The sequence below is a fragment of the Rousettus aegyptiacus genome, unplaced genomic scaffold, assembly GCF_014176215.1.
Source record: "Rousettus aegyptiacus isolate mRouAeg1 unplaced genomic scaffold, mRouAeg1.p scaffold_m13_p_2, whole genome shotgun sequence".
Lineage (NCBI taxonomy): Eukaryota > Metazoa > Chordata > Mammalia > Chiroptera > Pteropodidae > Rousettus > Rousettus aegyptiacus.
The window spans coordinates 7811127-7832742 of NW_023416295.1; the positions used below are offsets into that span (position 1 = coordinate 7811127).

The window sequence follows — 21616 nt, forward strand, 5'->3', positions numbered from 1 at the left end:
GTTCCAGCCATATAAGAGAGAGCACATCCTCCCAAGGGCCCACTGAAGAATCAAAACAGATAAATTTTGTGTCTGGAATTTTCTCCTGTTATTATAGAATTTAAACATTCCGAATAATGAATGTGTCCTGTATGTGGAAAACATAAGATTTTGTTTAAAGATTTGGAAATTAGATATTTGTTTTGTTTGTTTTCTACATGGCCTGCTAACTTCTCTAGATCTTTGTTATTAGTTTTTTGTTTTTTTATCATGGTTGTTCATAGATTTGGCAGATCTGAGTTATTCCTTGCTTCCATGACTCAGAAATAACCCTATTCCCTATATAATTCTTTCTCTAGAACATGCTTATCTAAATTAAATGGAGTTTAAGTTTTGAACTGAAAACATCCAAAAGAGTAGTAAGAGCTTATTTAAACACACACACACACACACACACACACACACACACACACACACACAGTTTGAATACAACGAATTTTTAAGGACGAGATGTACAAAATCATCGTATTTAACTTGGTAATGCGTAAGAATTTCATGTTTTAGACATGAGTGTTTTAGGGGTAGCAAACACATCATCTCATTTACCATCTCCTGAGGTCTGCTCATCTGTCAGAAGACATGAATCTTCTGACTACTCCTTGCATTTGATATATGCTCCATGTACCCAAGAGAAAAAAGTTTCCCCTATTAAACTTGGGAGTGATTGCTGTGGCTCTCTGAAACTTGGCTTAATTACAGTAGGCAAAGTGGGGAATTGAGAAATCATCTTGATTCAAAAAGAAACCAAAGGTTTGCTACCGAATAGAAGGTGCCCCACCATTATCCTTGATGTTTGTAATAATTCATCTACTAGATATTTGATCAACATGGCTCTTCTTTGCCTGCACTATCCCAGGATGTGACTCCTGAAACTCAGAAGTTTATCTCAGCTTCTTGTGTATTAGTAATCTAAATAGCCTTTTTGAGAGAAAAAGCAAGGAAGTTAAGTCTATTGTATTCTTTTTCCTTTCAATTTAATATGCAAACGAAGTAAAACTTGCAGGTAAATCCTGATCCAGGGGAAATTTGACTTATCTCTGCCTCCAGCATTATATTTTCTTAAGTCCGCCCCTTTCAGTAGGAGGAGATGACAGGAGAAGGCTGTCATCACCAAGGAAAAGAGTGATGACAAAATTAGAGTAAAAAAGTCATCTTATCTTGTGATCCCCGAATCCTCAGTCACCAGGGAAGATTTTGAAAAAACATTTCCTTAAAAACAACTCAAATATTTATAAACTGATAAATGTATAAATAAAATACGCTACATACATACAATGGAATATTATTCAGCAATAAAAACAAATGCACTATTTTTACATACTATGACATGAATAAATTTTACAAAACATTATGTTAAATCAGTCACCAAAAACACATTTCGTATGATTCATTTTTTTTTTTTTGGTTAGTATTAAAATTGCCTTGATGCATGGCTAGCTAAAATAACTGCCATTATTTAGAAATTTCTATACCTTTTATTGTGTCTCTTGTCACAAACTGCTTGAATAGCTACCCACAAAACAATACTTCGAATTTTTTTTTTTAACACTGACAATAAAAAAGGCCGAGAGGTTTGACATGCTCAAGTGTAAATCAAACTTTGGATTTCATTTTGTGTGATTGCTGCAATCATTTGAAAGCAGTAGTAACTAGATACAAATGCAGTATCATTCCAACAGTCCAGTGTGTTCCAGAATATCTGACGGCTCCATGGCATAACAACACTGATGTACAAATTGCCATTTTAGTTATCATCAGCCTAAAGTACTAATCAGGGAAAATGCTATATTCTTCAAGAGATAATTTTGGTCCTGGTTTCTGAATCTAGCAGAAGTCTTTTGGTTGGGGGAAGAAAGGAGGCAATTTTTTCTTTGAAAGATTGGGGGGTCAGAATTTTAATACCACCAAATTAAGAGATCTTATCATCTCCGCATGGCCAGATGGCTGCATTGTTAGAAGCTGCAGAGAGAAGGAGTTGGGTTTCTTTGAAGATAAGCATAAGAATATATTTGGTCACAGAAAACATTCAAATGTCGAGATTCTAAAGGGAATTTGACACCATGATTTTGTTAACGTTTCTAAGTAGAATCTCCATAGAATGATTTTCTTAATAGGTTTTAGCTGAATTCAGGAGAGATGAAAAATCACCCAGCAGAGGAAGTCAAAAGCCTCACATATGGGCTAGGCACCTCACTGTCACATAACCTCTTGCACAGTGATTTGCCCTAGGTGGATGCATAATACAATGAAATTTCTCAAAGACCGAGAATCTCAGACTATCTGAACAGTCCAGAATGTTGACTAAAATGAATACATGAAAAATAAATAAACAGTCTACATATAATATGAATTTGACCTGACAATCATCATCAGATCTATTTCTGTGCTTTCAATTCAAAATGTCAAACCTGAAATTTTTTATACGACATAATAATGTTGTTTTTGTCTGACTTATGTGATTGAAATAAAACCATCTATTAAATATAGTTAACTCAAAAGTTGTTATAAATTAAAATCCACTTTAAATTATTTATTTTTCCTATCTTGTTAAATTTAAAATTAACCTCTTTCTCACAGTAGTAGTCTTTCATCAAAATATATCTTACATCACTACCTAATAAAATTTCAGAGTGAAATTATATTTTTAAACATGTATATCTCATCCTCCATTTATGAAAAGAGACTTATAAGTAAAATAAATAACTGAGGTCGTTTGGCTAAATAATCCATATTATTACTAAACAGAGAAAACAGCAGATTGATTATGGATACTAAACATTTTACTATGTATAAATAACTTTGAAGATTATTTTAGACTGTGTAAAAGTCAGATTCATAAAGTAGCATCACGTTCTCAGTGATATTTATTCCAACGTTCCATTCTAAAACCATCATAATGACAGAAGAGAGGCATGTGAACTAAAACTTATGCACAGTCACAAAATCAGCTTTGTGAAGCAGGCAAGAAGGGAGGTGTTTGTGTTCTTTCGGTGACGATGCTTCCATCTGCTTCGGCGGAGTGTATCTGCAGATGGTCCAAACAAGGACACATGCAGACACAACATGAAATGTCTTTTTTACGTGAACGGAAAGGTGTTTTCATTCCAAGAAAAATGTTAAAATCTTTTAAGTGTTTTTATTACCAATTACGTTTCTCAACTTTTTGCCTTTTTCTATTTTTTAACAAATTCGTAGTCATGGGACAAAGAACCCAGCCTAAGTAATTTAAACAGTACCAGTAAGTGGATGACTATTAGCCCCGTTAATTCGCCTATCTAGTGCCTTATATACTATTGGAAGAAAACTTTAGTTATTGACTACATTAGAATTCGCTACATAAATAAGAAAAATAGTTATTACCAATGTAATAATTTTTACACCTATCACCTAAGACAGTGAGTGCTTCCACATCATGTAACCATGTACATTTACCAACGAGCATCTGTTGAACGCCTACCTAATGCCAGGCTATGCTAGGCACTGAGATTACAATGATGAACAATGCCTACCTTTGCAAACTCACGATCCAGTGAAGGCTGGAGGAAAATAGAATACGTTCAAAAAAAAAAGGTAACTAATTAAACACACGTACTTTTTTAAAAAAATCTTTCCCTGGCTCATTTGTCAGATTTGGATTTACACATGTGAGCAAATTACAGATAGCTCAATAGCTTCACTCCAGACTGAGGTGAAGAGTCAACACAGAGAGGTTACATATTATTGCCAAGTGGCTGGTGTCTCAGACATATGACCTCAGCCTCCCTGCCCACAGCATCCCAGAACGTGATGCTCCTTTATGATTCTGACTTTTACATAGTCTAAAATAATCTTCAAAGTTATTTATACATAGTAAAATGTTTAATATCCATAATCAATCTGCTGTTTTCTCTGTTTAGTAATATGGATTATTTAGCCAAACAACCTCAATTATTTATTTTACTTATCAATACATGGCCCATAATCATAATGCAAAATCTCCTAAGCTATAATATTTCAGCCACATATAACACTCAGCCCCCAGAAACTTACTTTCCACTTCCCATTACTAAAAGTTTCCTTATAACCTCCTGTAATAACATAGACAACAGCCTCACTTGTAAGAAAGGAAATATCTCATTCTAGCCCTTAGGTCTTTCTCAACTCTAATTGCACAGGGAGCATATGATAGAACTATGATTACTTCTTTCATCCAGCTCTTTAAAAAAGTCTGCTAAATTACACCCAGAGTTTTCATTGTGTAGAAAGAAAAGCATTTTGTTCACGACATTGATCTCACTCCAAAAGTTTTCCTAGGAGATGCCTCATGCCTTGGATTTCATAGCTTCTGTTTTTTCTTGTGCTGAGCTCAGAGTCTCTGACCATTACTCAACGAGTGCTGATCAAGGAACAATCATCCATTCATTGTTTGTGCCATTTCCATCTTCCACTTTTAGATGTGTCCTGCCCGTCTGCCTTCTAAACTCGCCTCGAATTCAGCCTTCTCTGCGATTTCGTTTATGATTGAGCCCGTTCTCCCAACTTCTTTCTCCTGTGCTAACCTGTCACTTCTGTGATACTTAATAATGTTTTTGTAGTTTCAGGGATGTCTTCTGCCCCAAGACGTAAAGAACTTCATATTGTTTGTCTTCTCAGCACCCGGCACCAACACCACACACCTGGGAGATGTACAGCGAGCACTTAGCCCCCTCATTCAGCTATAGAAACCTCTACCCACAGCCACCCTTCTCCAGCTCTTATAGACAGAGCTTTGTCTTATACTCTCCACTTGGCGTTCAGCATTAGTGGACGCCTAAATTTCAAATAGAGACCCCAAGGTCACAGAGAGTGAACATATGCAGAGAGCGTTCCATCACATGGACCATGTCACAACAAAGTGGATTTACTGCGCAACCATCAAAGCTTAAAATTCAGGGTTCTTCGGGTACACAGGCTCCACTCCCAGGGCCCTGGGAGGGGGATTAGCCATGCGTTCACATGGTTATAGGTTTTTGTAAAATTTTCAAAAGGAAGATATTTTAACTACGACTGTCTCTTTCCATTCAGACTCCTGCTACATCTTATCTCCCCTTGTGTTAAGAGTTATTTGAGCGGCCACAGACACGTGTGGGGTCTGACTTAAGGGAAATTGTGTGTGTGTTGGTGGGGCCGGGGGGGCTATTTATAGGAGCTATATTTATGTGGCTCGAGGTCACTTTTGTGTATAGTTAAGTGATTATTAGCTGTCCACATGTAGGAATGGCTTTCACAGGAATACTTCTATCATTCGTGGTGGCAACTCAACCAGACATCACAACGTAAAGGTATCAGGGCAGAAATGATTTTGCTCTGCGAGAGTGCACTACCATCCCCAATACCAGAAACATACAGATAATAGAGAGGAAACAAGGTGCATGTGCTAGTCTGTGGAGAAGTCTTTCATTCACCAGGCATGTGAAATTATAAATGCAAGACTGGGTTCTCTCGGAGGGAATTTATTTGATAATGCAACGCTGAAAATAATAACTGTGCCATACACTTTTTTCTTTTTCAGTGGGAGTCAAACAAAAGAAAATGTACCAAAATGCTTATGTTTATGTACCACAAACCTGTAACGGTATAACAAGTAATGAGTATGCCTATAACAACCCATAAATGAAAGATATTTTATAGTGGTTTCCTACTGAATTTGACATCAATGTGGAATATATAACCAGTAAAAGTTTGCGAAGCTGAAAAATTTAACCATGATATTAGAGTAGGACTGGATTATCTTTCTATTCCCTCTAGAGAAAATGATGTTATAAAATTGTCATTTGAAGGGAAGATCAAAGAGTACGGAGTCAAAATTATAGGGAAAAAAGTATTTTGGAGATGTATTGGCAGCTGACTCAAATATCATTTTTCTGGAAGTTGTCATGTTTGTCAGCTTTTTTATTTTTGAGATTTGTTGTGATTTCTTCTTCTACATAAATGAATATTCACTTTGACACCTAAGAATTTTTAATTTTGTTTTTCTTTTTGTTAAAGAGGGTCTTTCAATGTTGTATGTACATATGGCCTTAAAAACCTGGATCATCCCTGACAGAAACATATATGTTCCAAGTATAAGCAAGTGGTTGGCTTATATCTTGCTTTGTTCCAGTCCTGGCCCAGCTAGCTAAATGTAGAGGGTTTCCTTCAAATGTAGCAGAGTTTCACATTGCAGCCAAGAATGAATAAAAACTAAGCCCATCTTCAGAGAACCGAAGACAGTATCAGAGGGTAGAGAAATCATTGTTATAGATGCCTTCTTTGGTCACCGTTTTTCCCTTTCGCACTGTGATAGAAGGTCATAAATAAGAGGTCAAAGTAACTCGCCTTTCTTCAAGGAGAATGGAAAATCGTCTAATCAATTCAGTAACTGCCATCCCAGCTACATGTTATTAAAAGTCCTGAAGCACTAATGGATATTGAACTAGTTTTTAAGGACAAAGTTACTATTATATAAATATTCTCAAGCTATTTTAGGTTTTGAATCCCTTCCATTTACACTGTCGGAAAAGGGACACAGGCCCAGTTCCTCCCCATTTACCCATCTTATTAAGCCAAGGAAGAGAACCTCTGAATGAGAGTGTGGCTGGCATAGCGTGCCCTTCCTCCCCACAGGAGCCCACCAAGTTCTTCTCAACATGCAGATACTGCAATCTAAGGATATACAGCAAGGATGGTGTGAGCCCAGGGAACTTGAAGAAATCTCTCATTTTCGGGGAGAATAAAACTGCAGTGATCTTTACACTTCAGTAATGTATAATTATTTTAGTTTTTAAAATTTTTCCCAGAATCCTTTGATTATGTTTTTCTTTTAACCCTCGAAAAGAGAAAGGATGGACTTGGAGAAGCCATGACCTTGAACAACTAACAAATCAGAAGGCCCTGTGTGCCTGCAGGCATCTACTTAAGTCCAAACATCTGACTAAATATCTATCCAAATAATTAATGTTATCAGCTTTACATGGCCAAATCTGCTTCTTAATAATAAAAACCTTTTTAGCAAAATGTTGTAAAAACCTCATTTCTATAATCTCATTTAACACAGACCTTCTTGGACCTTAATTCTAACACTTCCCTTTCTGTAGGTCCGTGCCCCAATTAGACCCCCTTCCTCCCTGCTTCTCTTTTATTTATTTATTTATTTATTTATTTGTTTGTTTGTTTGTTTGTTTGTTTTTATTATGGTGACATTGGTTAACGAAATCCAGTAAGTTTTGGGTATACAATTCAATAAGGCATATATACATTTCATTGTGTGTTCACCACCCGTAGTTAAATTTCTGTCTGTCACCACATATTTGAGCCCTTTTACCCCATCTACTTACCCCTCCCTCTTCCCCCTGCCCTCTGGTAACTGTTACTAGTCTATTGTCCATGTCCATGAGTCTCTGTTTGTTTGTCCTGTTTGTTTGTTGTTTTGAGGTTTATATCTTACATATAAATGATGTCATATGGTTTTCAACTTTTTCTGCCTGGCTTATTTCGCTTAGCATGATTAGCTCAAGGTCCATCCACATTGTCACCAATGGCAGTATTTCATCTCTTCCTATGGCTGAGTCATATCCCATTGTGTGTCCCGTCTGGCACTTTCTACCTCCAGGTATCACTCATGCTATCCGACTTCCCAGGAACACCTAGCCCATTCCCTACTCACCACGGACCTATTAAACCTTAAAGAACATATCTCGCCTATTTGAAATGTCAAGTTTCCCCCTCCCCATCTCCATGTGAATGCCTATAGTAGATTTTTATCTACTATATGTTTGAGAGGTAAATAATTATTGTTCTGAATTATTAACATTGTAGCTATTTTTATGCTCTAACTTATTCAAATTTTTAAGATGACAAAGGAGAGGTAAACTATGCAAGATTAAATAAATTAAAATGAACTGAAATCACGAGACAAAGAGAAATCCACCTATCACATACAATGTGAAAAGCAAGAGGAGAACGGAGCAAGAAATGAGAAAAGAACAATGGAGAAATGGGTTCATTGAAATTATAAACAGAGGTTCAGAGTATTATAGATCTTTTGTCCTATTTCATGAGATTTGAGAACACTTTATAAACCTGAAGATTTTGTTCTGATTGTTGCACTGACTCTAATGCAAAGAGAATACTTTGTTTCCTGGGCCATGAAAGGAAGAGGGAAGTTGGTAAAATCAGTGGGAATTATGACTACGGTGTTAGAAGTCTACACAGAAGCCCACGGTAAAATGCCTGTTTCAATGCCAGATTAACTATACGAAATGCGTAGGACTCTCAAATCATTTGTGTAGCACTGCCAAATCGTTTCCCTCCAACTGATTTCTGTTAGCTCCAAAAAGAACTGCCAGGCTTTTCCCTTCATTAACTGTGTTTGCCCTCTTCCTCAGGTCTGCTTTGTGAACCTGGATGTGAGCAAGGATGAGTGCAGCGTGGAGCACCTGCAGCAGGTAACACAGGGAACCCGAGCTCTCGGGGTGCTCATTACAGAGACTGGCTGCACTAAGAGAACTGACATGACTTCATCTGTAAAAGATGTTCATTTTGCAGGCGACTTTTTAATTGGATGGTTGCATGACAGCCCATTTTCCTGACCCCTTTCCTGACACTTTTTATGCAGTTCGCCCTCCTTGTATTCATGCATCGTGCTTTCCCAAGAGACAGGGCTATTCTCTGAGCAGGTACTTTCTCCTGCCAATCACAGTCTTAAAGTGGCTTTTTCTTCTCTCCCTTTCTCTACTCTCAAAACTTTTCCAAAGTTTTTCCAAAACCTTCTTGATACCAGCCAACCTTGCCCTCTAGCTCTCAGGTTTGCTGCCTTCTGCTGCTTTCATCAAATGTTTTATCTCTTGCCTTGCTTGCCTAGCCCTACATTCTTCTGGGGCTCAGATCAACATTTCGTACTCTGCAGCAGCCAAATATTCCAAGCTCATCCCAGGTAGTGAGGATCCTGATGTAAAATTTTGACAACACACAAAAACTTGAAGGCCCACTCTGTCCTTGGAACCTAAAGCCTGAGGGTACAATAAGATGGATTAACTGGTGTGATATTATTATCATTCCATGCCTAAAGCTGAAGATGGTTTGATCTCATTGAAATAATGCTTTTCATATATAACAGCCTACCATTTGCAGCTTGATTATCACAGAATGGTACATTAGTGACTCCTGTGATGTTTTTTCTTGACAATGCTACACCTGAAGCTTTTAAAACCCAATTGCCCATTCAGATGATCCATTATAGAGTTCCACTGAGCTCCAATATTATTCATCTGTGTAGTGCTGGAAGAATTTTCAAAATGAATTGTACATAGGATTTCATTTGATGGAGTTATGGTGCAGAGCCCATCCGAGAGAGAACAGGAAGGACCAAAGCAAGCTGGCATGTTAAGAACTGTGTGTTTAAAGATTTGTGTGAGTGATTTGAGACAGTCTTCTGCTATGGCTAAGAGCAGACACTTGGCACTGATCTAGCTACATAAACTTGCATGAGGTGCTAATATTCTTCTTTGGGTCTCAGGCCACTTATGTGTCAAAGAATAGTACCTAATCCATATGGGGTGTTGAAGAAAGTAAATATAGTGACACGTAACATATGTTCTGTCTTTAGTATAGTGCTTAGAACACAGAGCAAAACCAATGGTAGTAATTATTTTATTATTATTATTATAATTATCGACTTTATTAGAATAGGTGATTATTAGTCAACATGTCTCTTATTCCAGGACTTAAGTGGAAAATAATTCCAAAACTACTATGCAGAACTGTGGTGTGACAGTACTTTTAAATGTTTACTCTGGGAAATTTAGAACTAAAGAAATTTTAAATCTTTGTGTTTAAGGAATTTTCTATTCCAATCTAAACCTTTATGCTTTAATTTAATGTATTATAGATTAAGTAATCTATAGTATGAATAGTTACATGAGTCTATTATTTGTGCAAGTAAATAGTTTGGGACTAGTGTTTTGGAAGTGAAAGCAAGTCATCTAAACTAATAAAGATTCTTGCTCTGTAGAAATTGGTCAATGTATCACCAGATCTCCCAAAACTTATCAACTCCATGAATGTCCAACAGCCAAAAGAAAATGAAATTGTCCTCCTAAGTGGGTTAACATCTGGAAATCTCCAGACGGACTTCGAAGTTTCACAGGTAAGAAATATCCGTTCTTAATAAAGTACTTACTAGTGGTAAATTATCTGTGATCAGCTCTTGGCACAAATCAGTGTGAACCCCAAGTAGATGCTACACATAAACTTCCATAGCATAAAAATGAAAAAATGTCTTTGTACTCAAGAACAGTCTTAATTTATATTTCTCCTAAATATTACCACTTAGAGTTTGATAGAACTTCCCTTATATTAACTCCTAACACTTATTATTTTTTTCAAATTCATGATGCTAAATGGCATTCAAATTGGGACAGACACACTAAGCATTGACTGTTAGCTTGGTTTTCTACAAATCTACTAGATAATAAAAAAACAGAATTGTCTTCTATTTCAAGAACAATATTAAAATTCTAATTCATACCATGTAGTCGCAGAATCTCACAATTCATTCTTTCTGGGTGTTATTTATTTCTTAGAATGCACCAAACAGGCAAGCTAATAAAAACGGAATAGCCGCCCTCAAGATGTAAAGGGCATTTCCTGGGCCCAAAGAATGAAATTCCCAGAAGAAAGAGTTTTACTGAAACTAAAGTAGTAATTAAAATGACTCGCATTCAATATACTTATATTCGTTATTAGACAAATAATTATATTTTTAAAGAAAAACAAAAATTTTTAATTGTTTAATGAATTTACAGAAAAATATATAAAATGTTTCTAAAGGCACACTGTATAAAAGATTGCTAATTTTTCTTAACTAAGATATGCTGATAGTGATAGCTATAGATTAAGATAATGAGCATTTTGCTTTCCTCCAAATTATTCTTTCTTAGGTTTTAGTTTTGATGAATATTTTTTGAATATTCTATTCTTCAATCTTTCAAAATATCAAAAAATTCAGAGGCAATATCCTTTTGGGTACAAGTTGAACAAGAAAAAGTAAATGCCTCTTCCAGGTGGCTCCCAGCAAAAGTCTCCTCGTGTCCTGTTGGCTCTCATGTGTCATTTCTGAATCAATCACTACAGCTCAAGGAATGTGATGTTTGGATTGGCCAAGCCTGAGTCACATGACCAGCTTTGCAGTTGGAGGTGAATTAACTCCATGTAAATTATTTAGGCTTTGAATGGGCCAGAAAATGGTACCCCACAGGGTATGAGAACTAAAAGAAGGTGAATGTTTGGTAACAAAAGCAACACAGATGTTCATTAGGGTAAACGGGAGTAGAATGGCCCAGGACTCATTAAAGATCACCCACCAAAAATATGTTTAAGATTCCACACAGTTTTCCTAAGAGCTATCGAGAATGGCCTATGAGCTACAGCAGAAACACTTCGAACTTCTTTGTTCCAAGGGTCCCCATCGCTTTCTATGTATCACTTTACCCACAGCAAGGCTAACTGGTCCTTTCAAGGTCACACAAATATAAGGTAGAAGAGCCAGCATTGCAAGCCAGGTTTGTTGGACTTCAATTCTTATGTCCTTTCCGATTTTCCCCATGACCTCCGGGTCTAACCAACAAAAAATCCAGCATCCACTTAAAACACATGTAGTTTGTAAGGATGATGAGTTGCACCTGGACCTCCTCAAACTCAGGCATGCTCAGCAAAATGATATCTTCATTTCACAGAAGGGACAGCCACAGGAGTAGATACAATGGTTGTGTATCATGAAGATCACTGAAAAATGTTTTTCTGTGGGAAAATAACTGATTTATTGGTATTTTCCACTTAGTATTTTACTTGGCTATTGGAGTGATAATTTATCGTAAGATTTTTTAGTCTTATCCTAAGACTACTGAGGATAGTTTGAGGAAGAAAAAGGTAACTATTGTCCCAGCTCCTGATGTATCGCTCACTGGTATGTATTCAGTAGTCTTTTGAGACGCACACGCATAGATAGTTAAGTATATGTTTATACATATTTAATAATATCTGCAAGAAATGAGGTCCAAAAAAATACCAAACTATAAATAAGTAGCTCCGTGGAAGCGAGATGTCTGATTTATTTACCACAGTATCTTTAGCTCCCAGGTAAGTACATAGCACTTAGTAGGTGTAAAATAAATATTTGTGGAATGAATGAAAATGTAAATAAATGAAGGATGATATAAATATTTTCCTGTATTTTTACAGTTATATAATTTGATTGTAAAATAATGTAACAATATGAAAAAGCAGCAATTGTCATTTACTGTGGTAAAAAGACAAAAAAATATGAATTGCCAAAAAGAAAACTGCTCATAGATAACAAAACTCCTCAAGCAGCAGAAAAGACACTCTCTACATTAGCTTTGCAACAATATTGTACTTTTCTTGCCCAAAGGAGCCTCGCCAGTTTGTAAACGTATGATTACTCTTAGTATCCTTACTGTTCCACTCTGTTACCTTATTTTGCTTTAAAACAAAACAAAACAAACAAACAAACAAACAAAAATATTTTCATTCTACTTCATCTTCCTTTAATTTTTTTCAGATATGGAAAGAAACTACTTTGCATTTGAAAAGTCCTTTGTAAGATATCTTCATATTATTTCATTAAATCACTGTGATGAATCTCTGAGAATGGAGAGAGTGTATTTTGGGTGGAGAGGCATCTTCATCTTATAGACTAGGAAACTAAAGTTAAGAGAAGTGAGGTAACCTGTGATGTGGATTTCTGAAAATTTTCAGCTGACCACCAAAACTCTGGCACTGTAACTTTGTGGGTCAAAGATGCCAAGTGGTTTGTTTGTTCGCTTCCTCACAGGGTCTATAAAAACATTAGCTATGCCCTTGGGCCTGATTGACCATCTCCAATTAACCCAGTTCCAGTGGCCTCTGCCAATATCTCCATCGTCACTTATGGATTAGCAGATAATGAACCTTCAATGAGACAAGGTAGCCAAACTGAGAATATCCTTAAACAAATAGGTGCTGGTTATAGTTGACTAAGATGAGATTCGGACTTGCTATGCTGCCCTGACATTGCCTATCTATGAAAACAAATGGATTGTGATACCTACAAAATAATTTAGGCCTTTGAGAGAATTTGCTCCAATTTGCAAAACTACCCCCTATTGTAAAGATATAAAATGAGTTTACTTTTTCTTTGGGAAAGCCAATTAGCAAGCACAGATAGGCTACAATCCTCCTATACCAGCTCTTAAAAGCCCAAAGGCCTTTTGTTTCAATGTAGCTGTGGTCCAGCTCAGTTCCAGCCTCCTTCCCCTATTTTAATAGCTTCAGATAAAGTCTCCCTTACCTATTTAACTCTGCCCGAAGCAATTTTTGCTTAGACAGAAGGAAACAAAAATATGTAATATGACTGGTCTATTTTCTCCTAAGTCAAATTTTCTTCTAGGTACCCTGTGTTCCCAAACATCGCTTGAAGTTTTATTTTCAAGCAGTTCATCATCATAAGCCCAGAAGATATTCCAAATATTTTTAAATGTCTCCACTCCTTCTAATAGAAGAGATTGGTGGAAGAAGAATAAGGTCAGAGTCAATGGTTTTCTGTTTTTTCTTTGAATAAATACCTTCTTTTCTCTCCACGTTTAGTGTCCTTGGCTGCCAGATATCTGCTTGGTCCAGTGTGCGAGAGGGAACAGACCAAACAGTACCAATTGCATCATCTTCGAAATCAACAAATTTTTGATTGGCCTGGAACTGGTGCAGGAGCGGCAGCTCAGCCTGGAAGCAAACGTCTTGAAAGTGGAGGATGACACAAACTGTTCCCTGTCTTCAATCGAGGAAGACTTTCTCACCGCATCTGAGCACCTGGAGGAGGAAAGCGAGGCGGAAGAACACACGAATGGTGAGGACGCTCCAACACAAGGAACGCATGCTCTGAAATGAGTCTTCCCATAAAGACACCTGGATGAAATTTCAGAAAAGTTGTGGGCCACGTCAGTTTGGCTGACACATCACAATCTATGCTAACCGAGTTGAGGGAGGGAAAGAGGATAAGAAAACACTGGGTGAAGATGCTGACTGATGCACTTGGCTTTAATGGTTCGATGGCTCCATCCTCCTGAAGGATGCCTTAGGGACGCTGAAGGAAATCTGTGTGTTTTCAAAAGAAAGCCTCTTGCCTGCCAAGAAATGGAAAGTTAACTTCCCTAAGACTTTCATTAAAGCCACCGATTTGTTAAGCCAAATTGGACTGGCCTGAATCCTAACATGGCCTCATTGAATTTGAGAAAAATGAGGCCAGTTATCTAGTCTTTCTGAGCTCTTATCCATAATTTGGGAGTGTGATAGTTACTATAGCATTATTACAGTAAATGCATATTATTATATTGTTTTATAGTATATTATTAATTATATTGTCATGTGTCACTTAACGATGGGGTTACATCCTGGCAAATGCATCATTGGGCAAGTTCATGGTCATGGAAACATCATAGTACACTTACACACACCTAGATGATGTAGCCTACTACACACTTAGGCTATATGGCCTAGCTTATTGTTTCTAGGCTACCAGTCTATATAGCATGTTACTGCACAAAACAACATGAGATAAATCAAGGACAAGAGCAAATGGTGCAATCAAGAAACTTCTTAATAGGTAGAAAGAGCTGCACTAGGACATTGCAATGGCTAAGATGCCACTAGGTGATAGGAATTTTTCCATTTCCATTATAATCTTATGGGACCAACATATGTGGTTCGATGTTGACCAAAATGGTGTGCATGATTATATTATACCATTTTAAATGTAAGGACAGAAGGAAATGACCCAGGAAAGCGCTCGGCACACATTTACTCACTCCTCCTATTGGCTCGTTAATGGAACTCGGTGAGCAGTGGGCTCTCTCCCCACTCTCGGCCTTAGGAAGGGATACCCAGATGTCGCTGCTACTGTCCTTGGGGCAAGTCCTATGCAAACTTCAGAGTACATCTCTGTAACAAGACTCACGACCGAGGTTGCTCTAAACATCCCCCCTCTTCCCTCTTCACTCACTGGGGAGCTGCAAGAAACAATTTTGGGGTCGCTTTTTCCCTGAAAAATGGCGACTATATCTCAGCTCCAAAGAGCCTTCTTCCCCGACTCTAACGCCTGCATTTGTATTCTGCATTAAATGCCATTTCGTTGGGTGGTATTCCATAATGAAACTCAAAAGGCTTTTTAGATTCATTTTTCTTGAGGAAACATCCAAATGCTATTTTTTGGAGGGAAGCTATCTGGTACTATAAAGACTTTTTAGAAAGTAATCATTATTTTAGATTTATGAGGACCTGTTATCCAAAAAGTAATAGCAGTCTTCATTTTCTCTTCACTAGATTATGAAAATATAAATGTTTCAGCCAATGTTATGGAAAGTAAAAAGCCAATGGATATCACCCAGGAGGAGTGGAATTACAATAAGGAAAAGTCACTTTATACTTTGGAAGACAAATACGTTAGCAAATATCATACATCATTGATTAAAACAGAAAGATCCCTGGAAAAAGCAGCAGAAGACACAACTTTGCAGAGTCTAGATCCATCAGCCAAGCCATCGGAGTGGAAAGGTGAAGTCGTGGGGGATGAGAAGTCAGCCACAAATTATTGTTATTCAGAAAGCTTTAAAGGTCAAGTGGAAAAATTACAGGCACTATACATTCCAAGCAATGCTTATTTCTCCAGGATGGTTAAGAAAGATGGGCCTCCTGCCTTTGGTACTATCACTGAGTATGGCAGGAACGTAGACCCAGGGGACCACGAAGATGGAACAAATCCTCTTCTTCCCATACAAGAAGGAGAAGCCACAACCGGCGAGTATGCTACAAACTTAGCAGAATCCGTGCTGCAAGATGCATTTCTTAGATTATCTCATTCTCAGCCTACTCCATCCCAAGAATCTGCAGTCGGTGTTTTTGAAGGAAGTACTCCGCTCCCCAATGGCTGTTCCACAGAAGATGCCATGGTCCCTCGATCATGGAACGACCTCCCCAGAATTGTCGTCGTTCAGAGTCCAGACGGCAGTGATGCTGCCCCTGAACCAGGCATCTCCTCGTGGCCTGAGACGAAAGTCTCCGTTGAGACTTCGGGTGTCACCTATGGGGAGAACTCCCAAAGACACCCCCAGAGTGCTCTAGAAGTGGCGTTAGCTTGCGCAGCCACTGTGATTGGAACTATTTCCAGTCCACAGGCCACAGAAAGACTGAAAATGGAGCAAGAGTCCCTGGTTTCCAAAGGTCCGCTGGGAGGCAGTGAACCAGTGCAGACTCCAGTGCCCCCGGTACCCACGGAACATCCCATGAGTGAGTACTCATTCCCATCTGCTCTGTGTGGCTTGACTCAGGTGGCGAGTGCCGTGGCTGTCTGTGGCCTGAGTGAGACAGCGGAGGTGAAGTACCCTGGCCAGTTGAGCGGCCTCTTGTCGGCAGCAGAGTCTGGCACAGCAGTCCCCTCGCTTTGTAACTTAGTGGCAGGCGGGGACGTGGAGCTGGGAAACGAAGCCATTGCAGAGGCCTTGCTCAAGGAGGCCGCTCTGGTTTTAACAAGGCCAAATACGTACAGCAGCGTGGGAGACCTCATGGAATCGGTGACCAGGAGAATCATGGATACTGCTTCACAGCCCCAGAGCCTGTGCTCAGAAAATGTCCTCGGAATGGAATTGGCACAGGCCCTGTCCAGTGTGGTCCTGAAGCATTCCATCGATGAAGTCCACCAAAAAAATAAAATAATCGACTTCCACAATGGCAGACCTTCCTCTGAGACGCTGGACGCTGTGATGGAAAGTATAAATCGACTGCTCTTTAGTGTGATATGCTTCACGTTCAGGAAGATGAGCCATCTCGTACAGCTCGGTGAATGTCCCACCATCCTTTCTAAGGAGACCGTTGGATGGAGGGAAACAGAACCAGGCTGTCAGCCAGCTGATCGGGCTGCTAGTCAAGCGTGGACAAAAGCCGCTGAATACTCTGGCAATCCATGTAGCACTGGTCTCGCTATCAACGATCTCGTTGACGACGTGCATCCAAAACGAGATAGCAAGGCCCCAGCGAAGCCAGGCCTCTGCCAGAACCCCACGCTACAGTCCGAATTGTCATGTAGTCCCAGAGCGCCTGGCTTTTCGGCTGCTAAAACATCCCCCAAGGGACTGTATCAGAAAGGAACCATGGGAAAGCCTACAAGAAACCCTCACTGGAGGCCCAGTCACAATGAAAATGAATGCAGAGTCTCATCAGAGGGAGAAATGACACCAGCCGTCACCAAGCACAGTTCCTGGGATGCTGAGGACAGCTTCAGTCCAAACACCCAAGAAAAGTACAGTCGAGCCCCACAGCTAAACAATGAAGTTCAAGTTAATCCATCTTTGTTAGGGAGTGACTTGCCGCTTCCTGCTCAATCCATGCTACAGGCAAAACACACAGACCTTTACTACATTACAGACTTTGCTGAAGAATTAGCAGAGACGATTGTCTCCATGGCAACTGAAATCGCAGCAATTTGCCTTGACAACTCAAATGGAAAGCAGCCCTGGTTTTGTGCGTGGAAAAGAGGGAATGAGTTTCTGGTTACGCCCAATGTGTCCTGTCGATCCTTGAAGAGGAAGAAGGACAGCCAGGCCAGTGGGGCCACCGTGAGGAAACACAAGCCACCACGGCTTAGCGAGATCAAGAGGAAAACAGATGAGCACCCTGAGCTCAAAGAGAAGCTGATGAACAGGGTCATGGATGAGTCCATGAACCTTGAGGATATCCCAGATTCTGTCAATATTTTTGCAAACGAAGTGGCAGCCAAGATTATGAACCTGACAGAGTTTTCCATGGTGGACGGCGTCTGGCAAGCCCAGAGCTTTCCCCGGAATCGTTTGTACAGCGGGGACAGGTGGAACCGGCTGAAGGCCTCCAGCTGTGAAAGCATCGCAGAGGAGGACACGAGCGCCAGGGCCTCTGTCCACAGCCTGGGTTTAATGAGCACCCTGAGTCAGCCCGTTAGCAGGGACAGCTCTGTCTCCAAGCAGTCGAGCTGTGAGAGCATCACCGATGAGTTTTCCAGGTTCATGGTGAACCAGATGGAGAACGAAGGAAGAGGATTTGAGTTACTGCTGGATTACTATGCAGGCAAGAACGCCAGTAGCATTCTGAACTCAGCTATGCAGCAGGCCTGCCGGAAGAATGACCACCTCAGTGTGAGACCAAGCTGTCCCTCTAAGCAGTCCAGCACCGAGAGCATAACCGAGGAATTCTACAGGTACATGCTGAGGGACGCAGAAAGAGAGAGCAGAGACAGCACCTCCTCCAGGCGAAGCAGCCAGGATTGGACGGCGGGCTTACTGTCACCTTCTCTGCGATCCCCGTTGTGTTATAGACAGTCGTCCATGCCAGATAGCAGGTCCCTGGGCCCCAGGCTGACGGTGAATGCGCCTCTCAAAGCCAACTCCTTAGATGGCTTTGCTCAAAACAGCCAGCGAGATTTCCTGAGCGTCCAGCCAGTCAGTAGTGCTTCCTCATCGGGGCTGTGCAAATCCGATTCTTGCTTGTATTGGAGAGGTGGAACTGATCAGATCACAAGAATGTTGATTCACGAGACGTGGGCAAACTCGATCGAGGCCCTCATGCGGAAGAACAAAATTATAACAGATGATGGCCAGGTAGCTGGTGCTGCCCCTGGGGACTCCTCGTCACAAGTAGATAAGTGTGCACACAGATTAGCTTCGAGCAGAGTGCAAAGTGGGCCAGTTCTTCTAGTCCAGGAGTCTATTGATTACCCGAGGAGAGACTCTGTTACCGAAAACCAACATTCCCCAGTATTGGCGCCAAGCAGATCTGCTTCTCTTACAAACTACAACAGTTTAGATTCGAAAAATGAAACTTCCTTGTGCCACGATGGTGTCCCTCCAAACCACAGGAGACAATCACTTCGTTCAAGGGAAGTGCCTTTAATTCAAATTGAAACAGATCAGAGAGAAGAGTGTGTCAGCGGACCTGAACATGTCCTTTCCGAAGGCTGCGCTCTAGAGGAAGCAGAACAGCATTCAAAAGAAGAAAAAGTCCTAGATGTGATGAGAGGTGGAGATACCGCTCAGAGAGCCTGCCCAAACCGCAGGTGAGTGAGGGATCTCGGAGACTAGATAAGAGTGCCTGGGACTGGAGTTCGCATCTTAATTAGTATTTATTCTAAATCTTAGGGACTTTACTGACACACAATAACTAAATTCCTGAGACAATAAATGACCTCTTTGGGTAACTATGCACATGTAATAGAAAGAAGGAAGTAATTTTTTCATTTCTAAAACAAATTGGAATCATTTACATAATAGAGGAACTAGAGTATTAACGCCCCATTAAAATTAACCGCCCACAATATGTTACTTTTTAAAATTTGCCCATGACAATTTTCAAGCAAAAAAAAAAAGGATGATGTCAACTAATCCATCTGAAAAAAAACTTTTCTAATGTAAAACCTTTAATATCGGAAACTGACATTAAATATTTAGGTATTACTTTTCTTCAGGCCCTCTTCTTTCAAGTTTTTCTTTTTTGCTTTGTTATAAAAATCTTTGCGAGGGCATCGTGTCTCGAAGTGCTAGCTCTTTCAATGCACGGTACGCTTATGGCCTCACGGAGGGCGAAACAGCACTGGAGTACTGTTATTTCAATTTCTCTCTCAGAAAATTGCAGTGCAGGTGACGATGCATTTTGAATTTAAGGCAAAGTAATTGCTTCTCTCAGGCTGTGTAAAAAAGTGTCAGTTCCTTTTCATAACTCTCATTTTCTATAGAAAATTCATATGATTCTTAAATACGAGACCATTGTATCATTGAAAACATTTTGGTCTATAGTTAAAATTATACAAAATAGAAGAAAACAAAAGCGAAATTAAGCTATTTGCCTTGGAAAACATAAGTTGAGAAATAGCCTGCATAATCTTTTCGGAGATATTCGCCTATCGTACTTGTAATTTTTAAATGTTTAGTTGCAACAAACAAGTTGAGCACAGCCTACAGCAAATTTTATCAGCTCTTGAATGTCCCCAATACATTCCTACCCTCACCAGGGGAGCAAAAAGTTTCCATCTTTAGGTAATGATGGTCCCCATAAATACAGGGCATCATTACAAGGTACGGGTGGTATGTGGTCCATGTGCGTGTATTTCATTCTCAACCATTTAATGCTAAGAAATTAACTTTCCAATTTAATTAAATCCTGGGATAAATGAAAGGGAAGAAAGAATGGAAATATGCACACAAGCAAAAGAACACAAAAGTAAACCAAATGAAGTATGGGCAAGCTGACGAAGAAGACGTGTTCTTATATATCACCAATTCTCCAGCTATAGGGCAACACTTATTGAAGTCTTACAAGAAGAGCACTTTACCTTACTTTAATATTCACCATCTTCAAGAAATATGGAGGAATACAAGTTTTAAAAGTGATCAGATTTGAAGAAACAAAATAGCCGATGTATAATTCTTTAGAATGGCTTTAACTTGAAATAGGAAAAAAATGGATTCCAGATGGCCGACTTAGAGTCTCCTTGAACACAGAGATTTTTAGCCAAAGAATGTTACGTGGTTAGGGTGTATTCATGATCTAGTAGTCCAACAAGATTCATGATTACAGGCTCAAATCAAAGGTGATTGTCACTGAAGTTAAATAGAATTCCTTATATAGTTTTGAGTTAAGTATCACTAATATTGTGCTTAAAATAGGTACGACCTGAGAATTTTTGAAAATTTTGGAAAATATGTATGAATAAAGCCTCCAACTTTTTTATTTGAGATTTGTGTTCCATATAATGACCCAAGCGCATATTCTCTCAACTCATGCTATGACTTTCTGATTTTGTTTTCCAATAATGAAAGAAAAAAATGTGGGATCATCAGCCTTAGAAATTCAAGAGATGGGTCTGCTTCCAAATCACAAAGACTACTAAATATTAAATATATTTGTCTTTGTGGAACAATATAAAGAATTTTAATAGAAGACAAACTCCACTAACTAACCTTGTAACCATGTGACCTTGGGCAAGTTCCCTAATCTCTCTACTTCGGTTTACTCACCTATAAATAGGAATAATAATGATCATTGTTATTATTGTTATTATTATTTTCATAAGATAATTTTTAAGATTTAAATAAAGAAATGCACATGAAGCTCTTAACGCAGTGCCTACTACTCAATAATTGTTTTTTATGTTTGTTATTGATGTTTTGGATTAGGATATATGGTTGCCTTTATTCCAGATTATTTTCCCAGGACAAACTTGTTATGAACAGTGTGAGGATTTTATTAAAACAGGAGAATTCCCTGGACTTGGAAGAGGAAAAATTAGTCATGTTTAGATAACATTTTCACGGTTTAGAGTTGTCATCATGAAACCTGATGTGTCAAAATGGCTAAATACAGAACTCGGTCCCACATGAGATAGTTCCTACCCACTTATGCATAAGAGAGTTAGGTGACATGGGCACTCACTCTGTTTGGAGGTAGGGAGGTATCATGTCCTGAAGATATTTTGAGGCCACCCTCTTAGCGACATTTTTATAGTTCTTAC

General features: G+C 39.1%; 1 protein-coding gene across 11 annotated transcripts in view; it reads left to right on the forward strand.

The window, feature by feature from the left end:
- Positions 1–21616, forward strand: part of LOC107515045 (SPHK1 interactor, AKAP domain containing) — a 123889-nt gene that overhangs the window by 81462 nt on the left and 20811 nt on the right. For all 11 annotated transcript variants that reach the window (XM_016153393.2, XM_016153405.2, XM_016153402.2 and 8 more), the window contains exons 4-7: positions 8424–8483; positions 10049–10183; positions 13681–13936; positions 15409–19165. In XM_016153393.2, coding sequence (XP_016008879.2) covers positions 8424–8483; positions 10049–10183; positions 13681–13936; positions 15409–19165 — 4208 coding nt within the window. The remainder of the gene's footprint in view (positions 1–8423; positions 8484–10048; positions 10184–13680; positions 13937–15408; positions 19166–21616) is intronic.